The 15,993-nt window shown below is 40.9% G+C and overlaps 1 protein-coding gene across 4 annotated transcripts in view; it reads left to right on the plus strand.

Annotated features, from left to right (window-relative positions):
- The window catches only part of LOC131430958 (protein quiver), a 36,841-nt gene that overhangs the window by 8,457 nt on the left and 12,391 nt on the right, over positions 1–15,993 (plus strand). For all 4 annotated transcript variants that reach the window (XM_058596277.1, XM_058596275.1, XM_058596276.1 and 1 more), the window contains one exon: positions 917–1,063. In XM_058596277.1, coding sequence (XP_058452260.1) covers positions 917–1,063 — 147 coding nt within the window. The remainder of the gene's footprint in view (positions 1–916; positions 1,064–15,993) is intronic.

Below are 15,993 nucleotides of genomic sequence, written 5' to 3' on the forward strand. Positions count from 1 at the left end.
ATTTCACTTGGTTGAAGGTAGTTCAGCAGTTTTAACGATTTTCTATTTATATAATGGAAAAATACAACTTGAAAACTGTTCGCAATTAATAAGACAGTTGTATTTAATGATCAGCAAATTGCCTTTCCACAGTTTCAAAGCTATTATGAAGTTTTAAGTAGAATTTTTTAAATGCACATTATACTCAAAAATAATTCTTTCAACAGCTATCTTCCATAAACTGTTCCGATTGCATTTCTCTATTGTCATTAGGTGTTTAGTCTAGTTCAACTCAATGAATTTAGTTTGTTAATTGTGTTTGGTATTGATATGTAGCTGCAGTAGAAACGCTCATTAAAACAAACATTTACGGGGTTGTGAGATTTGAATGGACAACGAACTATATCAATAAGTTACATGAAAATGTTACAGCTAAACAAACCTAATTTACGATTCGCGTTTCTCCAGTTTTTGTCGAGCTTGTACGTCAAACTATGTTGGTAATATCTGTATCTCACATAGACATAACCAAAACAAAATTATTAATGTTAGCTTATTTAAGATCAAACTAAAAAATGGTTCCTAAATGGATGTAGAATATTACAGACCCCGTAATGTTTTTGTTTTGATATGATTTTTCTCGATTTGTTCAATTTGCTCGTTTGTTGGATTTGTTGTGGTACCATAAATCAACAGCAAGTCAACAATCATACACTGTGATTTCAATACGGAAAAACTCTAATAAACTATCCTTTGCCTCCGATACAACTGATGTTATTTGGTAACGGATGAGATTTACCGACATCTGAAAAGAAAGTTCAGGTTCTTCATTTGATGTGATTCATAATGAACAATTTATGTATAAAAAATTACTAACATATTTTTTTCTTCCACAATATAATAAATACATATTTGTAAAAATCCAAAACCAATCAAGCTCGGTCAATATATTGCTACGAGTGCGACAGCTGGACGGATGCACGATGCAAAGATCCATTCAACTACACAGCCCTACCTCGCGATCAACCGCCACTGATGACGTGCAATGGATGTTGTGTCAAAATGGTGCGACACTCGCGAACGCGTAAGTATTCTATGGATGCTAATCGTTTTGGTATGCAAAAAAAAAAGAATCAACCGAACGTATTTTCCATTATTGTCATTTAGGAAAGATTTGAGACAATCTCAAATCTCGCTCCTGTAATTTTTTTTAATAGAACATAGTCAGCTGAAGTTTGCCGATTTGACTATTAGATGTCGGATGAGATTCGGAATACGTGTCATTTCCGTTGATATTAACCATTAAAAACACACAAGTAACATTTATGTCATCGTTGTTTACCAGAGTGAACGTGTAGAGTTTCGTTACAAATATGACGCATTTATAGCGCATTATTTCACCAGAAGAATTGGAAGCGGGTCATTTCACCGGAAGCCATTTAACCAATAGATTAAAAACTTAAACCAAATGTTTCGTCGAACAGGTTACTTCGTCGAAAGGGTAATTTCACCGGAAGAATTTTTAAACTGAAAATGTCGCACATAACATAAATATCACATATTTTCCAAATTTCTAAAGTAATATTGCCTTTGGATCTTGCGATATTTTCAATAAGAACGAATGAATGTTTTTATGACCGACTTCTGATTTTGTTAATTACGATTTTCGGACGAAAAACATCAAAATATTTCTTTTGAAAAAGATCAAAACTATTGACTGAAACGTCGGCTAAAAACAACTGTTCTTGTTTAAGTGACCTCTAGAGCCGAATTCATCACATCATTAATTTGAAAAACTCGAATTCCATGTTTTCCAAAATATTTATTTATTTTTGTGTCTCCTAGAAAATTGATGTGACACAGTCACGTAACCGAAGCCATTATGGTAGAAGCGACGGGCTCTTGAATACAAATCTGTAACTGCTTCGTTTGACCGCTCTACTTAGCTTAGCTTGGCGCAAATAGTAATACTTCCTTGGTAACAAACTTTTTAATAGTGAGTGATTTATGAAATTGTGCTGAACGCAACAACATAATTCTTTCTACATGCTACCAGCCATATGATCTGCAGTTTATGATAAAATTTACAACAGTGTGAGATAACTATAAATGACTTGCAAATTAAAATTTCAAAAACTTTTGATAAAAAAATAAAGAATATTCATTACGTTTCCTTGCCTTTCTCATACCCGCGACGACGGTTTCAAGTTAGTCAGGCACATATCAGTCACAATGTTCAACTGTAGTACAGTTACTGTACGAGTATAAAGGCAAACCATGGTTGAAAAGCGATCATTTCTTTTTGCACATCTTGGTGAAGACCTTCCATAAACAACTTCTACGTCGCCTTTCGGATGTCGCTGCGATTATCAGTAATCGCATTGAGCTTCTCAATACTATATTTTGAGTTAGGAAATGAATTTTGGATTGGATTCTAGAGCAGAATTCAGGACCTGGATTCTGGTTCTTCTGTACTTAATTTCAGGTTAGTTAGAATTTTGTTTCAGTTTGCAGAATTGTGAACATGGATTCTGGAACTAGATTTTGGAATTAAATTCAGTTCTTTTATTAAAATCAGAATTCAGTTCTAGAACTAAATTCGGAACCTTGTTACTGAAAATGAGTTCAGTTCCGTAATTCTAGAATTAAATTCATGAACTGAATTCTTGATATGGATTCCGAACCTGAATTTGGCAATAGAACTCTGAGCCTGCTCCAGATTTCGAATTTTATTTTTGAATCCAGTTCCAAAATTCAGACCTGTTCCTGAATTTTGGTTCTGGCATAGATGAATGAATGATAAGCAAAAATACTCAACAGTTTTCAACATCTAATAAAATTTTAATTATTTTTAGAATCATTAAAATATTTTCAAAGAATAATGCAAAGTTTGCCTCTACTGAGTATCTATATCTACAGAAAAAACTGTATTTGTTCTATGCATAGATACACCGCTACAATTCAGGAAGCAAAGCAGTAAATGTAGTATTCTCAAAGGATAATGCAAAGATGGCCTGAAAAAAATCATGCCCGATTCTAGGCATCGATTATCACTATCCGCAAAATCAACGATGGCTGATAATCGTGAGAATGATCATTCATAATCATGTGTGAATTTCATAAATATCACTGTAGTGTGAAACTATGCTCATCGGCTGTAGTGTGAAATTATACTCATCGGCAATATTTGACTAGGTGATAATTGCGCAACACTGATCAGAAGTGATAATGCTTTCCTCAGAAAATCAAACGATGATTTACAACTGAAAATTTGATCATAAATTAATCATCATATTTCCGATAGTATGAAGCAAAAATTATGTTGATACGTTAGATACAACAAGATATATTCACATTTCGTAACCGAATGTTCGAAGTGAGCACACGCGTTTTTTAACAATCGACATCGGTAAGACGAAGGTGCCTATCACAGCAGAGGCTGTAGTATAGGCATTAAATAAAAGTGATAAAAAGTAGCATCCCCGCAAGTGAGTTCTGTCTGTGCACCGGTTTTGTATCAGTATCGACAGTAGACGCTATTGTGCTATCCTCGGGCAGCAGTTATTTCTATTGTTTGCTACCCGCATCACAGCAGCCAAATCCTGAGTCAAGGTCACGCTGAAGCACAACGAAGGAGTGAAGGAGCAACTCACCTAACAGCTTACCGTGACATACTGTTAAGTATTTTCTCAAACTTTTTCTTTCAACTTTTACTATTCATATATTTTCTTTTCATTTTATTTCTTTCTTTTTCATTTCAAGTGCGGGAGACTTCTTTACTCCCGCACTTTAAATATGAATATTGATGACAGTGGGGGTGTCTCGGAGGAGGGCGAAGCTGAACGAATGAACGAAGAACATTTAGAGGCTGAGTTTGCTTCCGAGATGCCATCTACCCCTCCTATACCATCTCCCCCTCCGATACCATCTCCCCCTCCGATACCATCTCCCTCTCCGATGCCATTTCCCTCTCCGATGCCTCCATCTCCCTTTAAGATATTGCCTGCTCGCCAAAAAGTTTACCAAGACGATGGCTCGGGGGGTCCGTGGGTGGTATACTTCCGGCCCAAATTAAAGTCTCTCAGAGTTTTAAATATTGCTCGGGACCTGGAAAAACATTACTCGGCAATAAAAACAATAGATAAGGTTTCGCAAAACAAGTTACGCGTTGTTGTGTCCGACCTGAAGCAAGCAAACGGGATTGCTACCAACGAGTTGTTCACGAAGGAGTACCGCGTGTACGTCCCGTCTCATGTGGTGGAGATCGACGGTGTGGTCCGTGACGAAAGTCTGACAATCGAAGATCTGATGAAGAACGGGGTAGGCCGTTTCAAAAACCCCGACCTTCAACCAGTGAAAATTTTGGAGTGCAAGCAATTGCACTCCAAATCGATAGATGGTAAATTTTACCAATCGGACTCATTTCGCGTGACTTTTGCCGGATCTGCACTTCCAAATTATTTGGTAGTGAGTGGAGTTCGTCTACCTGTTCGGCTGTATGTACCGCGGGTAATGCATTGTACAAGCTGCAAACAGCTAGGTCATACGGCAACCTATTGTTGCAACAAACTGCGATGCGGCAAATGCGGAGAGGCCCATGAGGACGATCTCTGCAGAAGAGCAGTGGAAAAGTGTTGCTACTGCGGGGAGAATCCTCATGATCTTTCGGTGTGCCCTACGTACATACAGCGTGCGGAGAAATTGAAGCGATAATCCGCCTGGACCGAGAAGACTCTTATGGAGGGGTACTTTTAGGGATTAAAAAGTGCTATTCATTTTATCGTATTAACCTCCCCTCGACACCGGGAATTGAAGTTGTTGCTTGCCAAATTAATATTAAAGGCAAAGATCTATGTATAGCTTCTATCTACATTCCTCCCAGAGTCTCGATAGGGCATCGTCGGCTTGCAGACATCATAGAACTTCTTCCTTCACCGCGGCTGGTTTTAGGGGACTTTAACTCGCATGGTACAGGATGGGGCTGCTTATATGATGATAATCGTTCTTCGTTAATCCAAGATCTGTGTGACAACTTCAATTTGACAATTCTAAACACGGGAGAAATGACACGGAACCCTAGACCGCCAGCACAACCAAGTGCGCTGGATTTATCCCTTTGCTCGACTTCGCTACAGTTAGATTGCAAGTGCAAGGTAATCTGTGATCCTCACGGTAGCGATCACTTGCCGATCATAGTTTCTATCACCAACCGTGGAAGACCATCGGAAACAATCAATGTTTCGTACGATTTCACACGAAACATTGATTGGAAACGTTACGCGAGCTCGATGTCTGAGAAACTGGAAACATCACAGGAGCTTCCTCCGGAGGAAGAGTATACATTTTTGGCTGGCTTGATTCTTGACACCGCAATTCAAGCTCAGACGAAACGAGTACCTAGCGCGCAAACTAGTATGCGTTCTCCCAACCCATGGTGGGACAAAGAGTGCTCATTCATTCGTAACCGAATGTTCGAAGTGAGCACACGCGTTTTTTTAACAATCGACATCGGTAAGACGAAGGTGCCTATCACAGCAGAGGCTGTAGTATAGGCATTAAATAAAAGTGATAAAAAGTAGCATCCCCGCAAGTGAGTTCTGTCTGTGCACCGGTTTTGTATCGGTATCGACAGTAGACGCTATTGTGCTATCCTCGGGCAGCAGTTATTTCTATTGTTTGCTACCCGCATCGCAGCAGCCAAATCCTGAGTCAAGGTCACGCTGAAGCACAACGAAGGAGTGAAGGAGCAACTCACCTAACAGCTTACCGTGACATACTGTTAAGTATTTTCTCAAACTTTTTCTTTCAACTTTTACTATTCATATATTTTCTTTTCATTTTATTTCTTTCTTTTTCATTTCAAGTGCGGGAGACTTCTTTACTCCCGCACTTTAAATATGAATATTGATGACAGTGGGGGTGTCTCGGAGGAGGGCGAAGCTGAACGAATGAACGAAGAACATTTAGAGGCTGAGTTTGCTTCCGAGATGCCATCTACCCCTCCTATACCATCTCCCCCTCCGATATAATCTCCCTCTCCAATGCCATCTCCCTCTCCGATGCCTCCATCTCCCTCTAAGATATTGCCTGCTCGCCAAAAAGTTTACCAAGACGATGGCTCGGGGGGTCCGTGGGTGGTATACTTCCGGCCCAAATTAAAGTCTCTCAGAGTTTTAAATATTGCTCGGGACCTGGAAAAACATTTCTCGGCAATAAAAACAATAGATAAGGTTTCGCCAAACAAGTTACGCGTTGTTGTGTCCGACCTGAAGCAAGCAAACGAGATTGCTACCAGCGAGTTGTTCACGAAGGAGTACCGCGTGTACGTCCCGTCTCATGTGGTGGAGATCGACGGTGTGGTCCGTGACGAAAGTCTGACAATCGAAGATCTGATGAAGGACGGGGTAGGCCGTTTCAAAAACCCCGACCTTCAACTAGTGAAAATTTTGGAGTGCAAGCAATTGCACTCCAAATCGATAGATGGTAAATTTTACCAATCGGACTCATTTCGCGTGACTTTTGCCGGATCTGCACTTCCAAATTATTTGGTAGTGAGTGGAGTTCGTCTACCTGTTCGGCTGTATATACCGCGGGTAATGCATTGTACAAGCTGCAAACAGCTAGGTCATACGGCAACCTATTGTTGCAACAAACTGCGATGCGGCAAATGCGGAGAGGCCCATGAGGACGATCTCTGCAGAAGAGCAGTGGAAAAGTGTTGCTACTGCGGGGAGAATCCTCATGATCTTTCGGTGTGCCCTACTTACATACAGCGTGCGGAGAAATTGAAGCGATCCGTGAAAGAACGTTCCAAACGTTCTTATGCGGAAATCTTAAAAAGAACCACTCCATCGACCCCTGAGAACCCGTTTGCAATCTTGCCAGTTGAAGAGGATACCTCTGACGACCCAGGCGAAGGACCTTCCTACACACAGGTTGAAGGAAGCAGGAAAAGACAAAATCTGGCTTCTCCCAAGCTTCCTCGTAAAGGCCTCAGACTGTCCTCTTCGTCACAAAAGAACCAAACGGAAACAAAAAGTGCTGACTCAAAACCGAAGCAAACACCTCCTGGGTTCAAAAAACTTAGGGATGATAAGGAGTACCCAGCACTTCCTGGGGCATCAAAAAACCCGAATGACCCCAAAGCACAACCAGAAAATCCAACAAACGCTGGATTATTGAAATTTTCTGATATCGTGGACTGGATATTAACAGCCTTCAATATTACTGATCCTCTGAAAAGCTTCCTAACTGCTCTACTGCCAACAGTAAGGACATTTTTAAAACAGTTGACTGAACAATGGCCCCTCCTTGCAGCGATCGTATCTTTTGATGGATAATTTACCACTGAGAATCGAAGATATGATCATTGTGCTTCAGTGGAATTGCAGAAGTATCATCCCAAAACTTGATTCTTTCAAACACTTAATACATACTCATAATTGCGATGTATTCTCCTTGAGTGAAACTTGGCTTACTTCTAACATCAACCTCGACTTCCATAATTTTAACATAATCCGCCTGGACCGAGAAGACTCTTATGGAGGGGTACTTTTAGGGATTAAAAAGTGCTATTCATTTTATCGTATTAACCTCCCCTCGACACCGGGAATTGAAGTTGTTGCTTGCCAAATTAATATTAAAGGCAAAGATCTATGTATAGCTTCTATCTACATTCCTCCCAGAGTCTCGATAGGGCATCGTCGGCTTGCAGACATCATAGAACTTCTTCCTTCACCGCGGCTGGTTTTAGGGGACTTTAACTCGCATGGTACAGGATGGGGCTGCTTATATGATGATAATCGTTCTTCGTTAATCCAAGATCTGTGTGACAACTTCAATTTGACAATTCTAAACACGGGAGAAATGACACGGAACCCTAGACCGCCAGCACAACCAAGTGCGCTGGATTTATCCCTTTGCTCGACTTCGCTACAGTTAGATTGCAAGTGGAAGGTAATCTGTGATCCTCACGGTAGCGATCACTTGCCGATCATAGTTTCTATCACCAACCGTGGAAGACCATCGGAAACAATCAATGTTTCGTACGATTTCACACGAAACATTGATTGGAAACGTTACGCGAGCTCGATGTCTGAGAAACTAGAAACATCACAGGAGCTTCCTCCGGAGGAAGAGTATACATTTTTGGCTGGCTTGATTCTTGACACCGCAATTCAAGCTCAGACGAAACGAGTACCTAGCGCGCAAACTAGTATGCGTTCTCCCAACCCATGGTGGGACAAAGAGTGCTCAGAGCTGAAAACGAAAAAAGCTTCAGCCTTCATCTCGTTTAGATCCAGATCCAGGCTGAATGGCTGCAGGAGGTTAAACATTGCAGTCGTGAACGGAATATCTTGGGTTTTTCCTCAAGGTGGTGTACTATCCCCACTTTTATGGAACCTAGTCACTGATGGTTTGTTAAGGAAACTTAATAACCTCGGATTTCCGACTTATGGTTTTGCCGACGATTATCATATATTGATGACCGGTATAAGCATTAACACTCTCTTTGATTTAATGCAACAAGCCCTGCGATCTGTTGAACAATGGTGTTGTCAGGTTGGATTATCTGTAAATCCGGGCAAAACATCAATGGTGCTTTTCACTCATCGTAGGATAATTACAGGAGCTCGTCCGTTGCAGTTCTTTGGTTCAGAGGTCACTGTGGTCGATCAAGTTAAATACGTCGGGGTTATTCTTGACTCAAAACTGAATTGGTCTGCTCACATTGACTTCAGGATTGAAAGAGCTTGCATGGCTTTCGGCCAATGCAGACGAGCTTTTGTAAAATCGTGTGGACTCAAACCCAGATATATTCATTGGATCTACACAACTATTGTTAGACCAATTTTAGCATATGGATGTCTTGTATGGTGGCAGAAAGGAGAAGTCGCGACAGTTCAGTCAAAGCTAAATCATCTCCAAAGGATGGTCCTAATGGCGATGACAGGAGCATTCACGACAACTCCTACTGCTGCTCTAGAGGCGCTACTGTGCATTAAACCACTACATGTGTTCCTAAAACAAGAAGCATTATCTTGTGCATACCGTCTTAGGGTTACAGGGCTTTGGAACAGTAACCCCTTAGATTATGCTACCAGCCACACTCGCTTGTGGTCTCAAATGGTTACGTGGGATGAGTATTTACTCGCTCCTAGTGACCTAACTCTCACATGCAGTTTTCCTTTTAAAACATTCAATGTGAGCTATCCTCTTCGTTAGGAATGATTGTCTGGTTGTCTGGAACGACAACTTGATGAACACATAGTTTGTTTTACGGACGGTTCTCTGTTGAATGGTCGTGCTGGTGCTGGTGTCTGCTGTCGTGAAATGAGGCTGGAGCAGTCTCATTCACTTGGTAGATACTGTACTGTGTTCCAAGCAGAAATCTACGCAATTCTGTGTGGAGTACAATCGGCACTTCAACAGAGGATCTGTGGTAAACGTATTTATGTTTGTTCCGACAGTCAGGCAGCCTCAAAAGCACTCAGTTCGAATGACTCACGGTCGAATCTAGTGATCGCATGTCGAACTCAAATTGAAGACCTCAGCATTTCAAATGCTGTTTACTTCTTATGGGTACCTGGCCATTCTGGTATTACTGGAAATGAATGGGCTGATGAGTTGGCTAGAGCTGGTGCAACGAATGATTTCGTTGGTCCTGAACCAGCTTTACCACTTTCAACTCGTTGGATAAAGCACAAGATACGTTCTTGGGCTGCATCCAAACATGCCAGCTACTGGCGCAGCTTGCAAACTTGCGCTCAGACAAAAGCATTTCTACCAGATTTAAATCTGAAAATGTCAAAGTGTCTACTGCATTTCTCCAAATATCATTGAAGTATTCTGGTCAGAGCTCTGACTGGACATTGCAAACTCAATTATCACATGGCTACTATTCAACGTGCTGAGTATTATTCGTGTGATTTGTGTAAATGCGATTATGGTACTTCATATCATCTGATATGTAACTGTCCCGCATTGACGCAGCTACGTATCCGGGTTTTTGGTTCTCCGTACATGGGTCTGTGTATGCGGAGCTAAAATTGAAGGATATTCTCTCGTTTCTCACCCAATGTGGTAAGGAGCTATAGTCAGAAGGGTTCATCGTTCTTCCTGGAGTGAATGAATCCCTTCTGTATTCACCTTAAATAGGGTTTAGCAGATTGTTTGGCATCCTTTGGAGGGTACCGAATTTACTTCTGCTCTTACATACTGCGAGTCGTTCTGCATTCTTCCGGGAGTGCAGAATGGTGTCGCTTTTGTAAGATCTCTAAATCCTCTCGGGGGTTGGAGGTTTTATTAACAGCAGACTGTTATGGACCTCGTAGAGGTTCAGAATTTCCTTCTGCTTCCACTAAATGTGATCCTCAGCAGATTGTTCAGCATCCCTTAGGGGTGCAGAATTTACTTCTGCTTTTATGTGTTTTTGTGTCGTCAATTTTTCCCATCCTCCTAGTCCAACCCTTACCATTTCCTTTCAATCCTTCCCTCTTATATATCGGGAAAATGATGCTAAAAACAAATTGATGGCAAGGCACAAATCTCCAAATATCAAGGGGAACGTGCCATTTGAGCCAATTTGTTCTGATTCCTGATTCCTGATTCCTCCGGAGGAAGAGTATACATTTTTGGCTGGCTTGATTCTTGACACCGCAATTCAAGCTCAGACGAAACGAGTACCTAGCGCGCAAACTAGTATGCGTTCTCCCAACCCATGGTGGGACAAAGAGTGCTCAGAGCTGAAAACGAAAAAAGCTTCAGCCTTCATCTCGTTTAGAAGGAACGGAACTCCAGATAATTATCGGAAATACGCGGCGTTAGAATTTCAAATGAAAAGTCTGATTAAAGCTAAGAAACGCGGTTACTGGCGAAGGTTTGTTGACGGATTAACGAGAGAAACAGCAATGAGCACTCTTTGGAATATGGCCCGTCGCATGCGCAATCGAAATCACGCGAACGAAAGCGAGGAATATTCTAACCGCTGGATATTTGATTTCGCTAAGAAAGTATGTCCTGATTCTGTTCCGGAACAGAAGATATCCCGCGTCGCGACATTGAATACAAACGAAACACCGTTTTCGATGGTAGAGTTCTCACTTGCGCTCTTGTCGTGTAACAATAGAGCCCCGGGGTTAGACAGAATTAAATTCAACTTGTTGAAAAATCTGCCCGACTCTGCCAAAAGGCGCTTGTTGAATTTATTCAACAAGTTCCTCGAGGGTAATATTGTCCCACACGAATGGAGAGAAGTGAGAGTTATTACTATTCAAAAACCTGGAAAACCAGCCTCCGATCACAATTCGTATCGGCCGATTGCTATGCTTTCCTGTATTCGGAAATTGTTGGAGAAAATGATTCTCTTCCGTCTAGACAATTGGGTCGAAACAAATGGATTGCTTTCAGGTACACAATTTGGGTTCCGCAGGGGCAAAGGAACGAACGATTGTCTAGCGTTGCTCTCAACAGAAATTCAAATGGCATTTGCTCGTAAAGAACAAATGGCATCAGTTTTCCTCGACATCAAGGGGGCATTCGATTCAGTTTCCATTAACGTTCTATCTGAGAAGTTGCATCAGCATGGTCTTTCACCAGTTTTGAACAACTTTTTATATAATCTATTGTCCGAGAAACACATGCATTTTGAGCATGGTGATTTGACGACAAAGCGATTCAGTTACATGGGTCTTCCTCAGGGCTCATGCTTAAGCCCCCTTTTATACAACTTTTACGTAAATAACATTGATGAATGTATCAACACATCTTGCACGCTAAGACAACTTGCCGACGACAGTGTTGTGTCTATTATAGGACCCAAAGCTGCCGATCTCCAAGGACCATTGCAAGATACCCTCGACAACTTGTCGACATGGGCTTTTCAAATGGGTATCGAGTTCTCTACGGAGAAAACTGAGCTGGTTGTATTTTCAAGGAAGCGAGAACCTGCGCAATTACAGCTTCAACTAGGGGGTGAAACCATAGCTCAGGTTTTCACATTTAAATATCTCGGGGTCTGGTTCGATTCCAAAGGTACCTGGGGATGTCACATTAGGTATTTGAAACGAAAATGCCTACAGAGAATCAATTTCCTTCGTACAATAACCGGAACTTGGTGGGGCTCTCACCCAGGAGACCTGATCAGGTTGTACAAAACGACGATATTGTCAGTAATGGAATATGGATGTTTCTGTTTCCGCTCCGCTACGAATATTCATTTCATTAAACTGGAAAGAATTCAGTATCGTTGTTTACGTATTGCCTTGGGTTGCATGCAATCAACCCATACGATGAGTCTTGAAGTGCTGGCGGGCGTCTTACCGTTGAAAAACAGGTTCTGGGATCCCTCATATCGACTGCTAATCCGATGCGACATTTTGAATCCGATGGTGATAGAAAACTTTGAAAAGCTCGTCGAGCTTAATTCACAAACCCGTTTTATGTCCTTGTATTTTGACTACATGGCTCAGAATATAAATCCTTCTTCGTTTGTTCCCAATCGTGTTCATTTTGTGGATACTTCTAATTCTACTGTGTTTTTCGACACATCCATGAAAGAAGAAATTCGTGGAATCCCGGATCCTGTACGCCCTCAAGAGATCCCAAAAATTTTTAATAATAAATTTAAAGAAGTCGACTGTAATAAAATGTTTTACACTGACGGATCATATCTAGACGGGTCCACTGGCTTCGGTATATTCAATGTAAATTTCACCGCTTCCTATAAACTCAGTGATCCAGCTTCAGTTTACGTCGCAGAACTAGCTGCAATTCAGTATACCCTTGAGATCATTGACACTCTGCCCACAGATCACTACTTCATTGTATCGGACAGTCTCAGTTCCATTGAGGCTCTCCGTTCAGTGAAGCCTGGAAAGCACTCACCGTATTTCCTGGGGAAAATACGGGAACAATTGAGTGCTTTATCTGCAAAATCATACCAGATTACCTTGGTTTGGGTCCCCTCACATTGTTCCATACGGGGCAATGAGAGGGCGGACTCGTTAGCCAAGGTGGGCGCACTAGAAGGTGATATCTATGAAAGACCAATCTGCTTCAATGAATTTTTCAGTTGCTGTCGTCAGAAAACTCTAGCTAGCTGGCAGAATACATGGAATAGTGGAACTCTGGGACGATGGTTACACTCAATAATCCCACAGGTATCGACGAAAGCTTGGTTCCGGGGGTTGGACGTGAGCCGAGACTTTATTCGTGTAATGTCAAGGCTCATGTCTAATCATTATATGTTCAGCGCGCATCTCCGTCGTGTGGGGCTCGCTGAGAGTGGTGTCTGCGTTTGCGGTGAGGGTTATCATGACATCGAACATGTTGTTTGGACATGTGTCGAGTATTGTGATGCCAGGTCCCAACTCATAGGTTCCCTTCGGGCCCGAGGTATACCACCCTTCGTACCAGTCCGCGACGTCTTGGCAACTCGAAATCTTCCTTATATGACTCTCATCTATAACTTCTTGAAAACTATCAATGCTCAAATTTAGTGCTCTCCCTATCTCTTTCTCGTCTACAGCTCTACCGCACTCTTCTTTACGTTGCTGGAAGTATGGCCTGTGTAAACGATGCTTCGGAGCATGCACCTGCCTTGAACTGACTGAGTTGCTGGAAGCTACCCAAAAACGTCACATCAACGTCAGAACACACCAACGAAGCATCCCAATCCAGAATAATCTCTTCATTGCTACAAGCTGAAAAACATGAAGATTCATCGAACGCAAAATGTGTCTAAAAGATGTATGCCACAAACCAATGATGTATTCAAATTTCAATTCAATACTGTGTAGGTCCCACCCTCCCTATGTCCCCTTACTAACTGGGGAGTATGCCGCCCCGTAATACGGCATCCCTTTCTCTCTCCCTAACAACAAGACAATCGGCCACGTTAAGCTAAAGCAAATGAGCCTAATAAAAATTTTATTTGAAAAAAAAAAAAAGATATATTCACGTTCAACAAATTATTATTCTCCCAGAGCATAAATTTTAAGAAGGCGCCCTATAATAAAGTAAGACTTGTTCACGTCAAAATTCAATCATTCAGAAATAAACGTGAGGAAATTTTTTTTTGTTGGTTTATTTATGCAATATTTCAAATGTACAATTTTAGGTTAACAAAATGGTCGTGAACACTATCATCTTTCAATTTTTGTTCACATTTCGCCTTCAGCTCATCAGTGCTTAAAGCATTTCAAATAGAACTGCCTCCTCCGCCTAGCAGTTAAACAGCTAAGAAGACACAAATTTTACACTTTTTATGCAACGACTTTTAAGATATTACACCGAGGTGCAATATCCTTTCAAATGACTAGAACGAAAACAAGTCATGATTACTGTTCGCCGCAGAATGTGAACATTAAGGGCTGAGGCCAGTAGGTCGCATATAACCACGTGACTCGCTCTACATATTCCATTTCTCTCCATGCTCTCTCGCAAATGTGCATAATGACTCTCGATGGGCCGGGTGGCCAAGAAAGTTTTGATATTTTCGGTTACAAGTTTGACTACATCACATAAAATCCAACAAAGCTACCGCTTGTTTGGCAGCCTTTCTGAGTCGATTTTATTTCTCTCTCATTTTTCGTTATGTTACCAGGAAACGGGAGTAGAAAAAACTGGCGCGTTCATAGAAATCGACTTACCTTCACAAAAATAACATTCACTTCATTTTTATCGCGACAACATTTGTGTTTTCATGCACTGATCGCATCTAAATTAAATTATCTAGACATTGTCAGGATAGATTTTTTATGCATGTCTTTGATATTGAATGAACAAGTTGAAAGTTGCCGTTTTCAGCTATGCAATTCTGAAATTTTCACAGAATAATCTAAACTAATTTTCTAAGAGATTGTCAGTTGGGTTTTTTGATATCGTCACCGTTTCTGAGAAAATCGCGTTAAGCGTGAAAATAGCCCTCTAAAGCACCCTAAAACAAACTGGCCTCAGACCTTAAAGGGTTTTTGGTTTGCACAAAAAAGAACACATCCTATTTTAATTTTCTTCACGTTTCGCCGTCGGCTCATCAGCACTTGAAGCAGATCAAAGCTAGCGGAGATGGCAGTTCAATTATCTTTTCGGCGAAATCATCTTTTCGGTTAAATGACCCTTTTGGCAAACTGGATTTCGGCAGAATGACCCTGATCCGTGAGACAAACTATCGTCAAAATAAAAATAGAGATTTCAAATTGACTGTACCAGTAAAGGAAACTTTAAAGAAACTTGTAAGATATTATCGTACCACCCATACCCTCCAGACCTCGCCCCACTCGAGGTCACCAGGCTCGCCAATTTTTAAGTAGTTGAGAAATGATTCGTTGAACGGTGACTCGAAAAAAAAAATTACGATGGTATTTTCCGGAAGAGTGGGCGAAATATGTATAGTTCAAAGGTCCATAATATAAAAAAATAGATTCCCCTGAAAATTTAGTGTTTGGATAAACTGGCAAGTTGGAAATATTACTTTATGTTGTTTTTTCATTCAAAATAATTACTACCAAGTTTTAGGAAGTAATACACCCAAAACATGTTTTTGTTGAATCTGAAACTAGATTAGTCCTTTCCTACAAAAGCTCGAGTTGGAGTTAGTTACTGTATGGTGTCTCTGCTCGCATGAGACATTCAAAATTTTTTTTAAAACAAATCATCTGAATTTTAACCTGACCTAATTTTATATTCGTTCAATACCGATGAGCTACTTCTGGATTACTTCATCTAGCAACAACAACTGCATTATCACAAAACTGAACTCCCAAAATGATCGCAAAACATCCAATTGGAACAACATGTTATATTTCAATATTATTGCTTAAATGAACCTCAATTTCAGAGATAAAAAAGTTCTGTGAATTTACATCTATTTATGTGCATGTTTAGAGCAGAATAGTAAATGTAACACTATTTCAAAGCATTTTATTTTTAAAGAGCTAGTATAATAATGTACGATATGGGGTACAGAGCTAACTCGTTTTGCCACGTTCACAAAACGCCTGCCAGACAAGAAAT

This window comes from Malaya genurostris, chromosome 2 (genome assembly GCF_030247185.1).
Source record: "Malaya genurostris strain Urasoe2022 chromosome 2, Malgen_1.1, whole genome shotgun sequence".
In the NCBI taxonomy this organism is placed as follows: domain Eukaryota; kingdom Metazoa; phylum Arthropoda; class Insecta; order Diptera; family Culicidae; genus Malaya; species Malaya genurostris.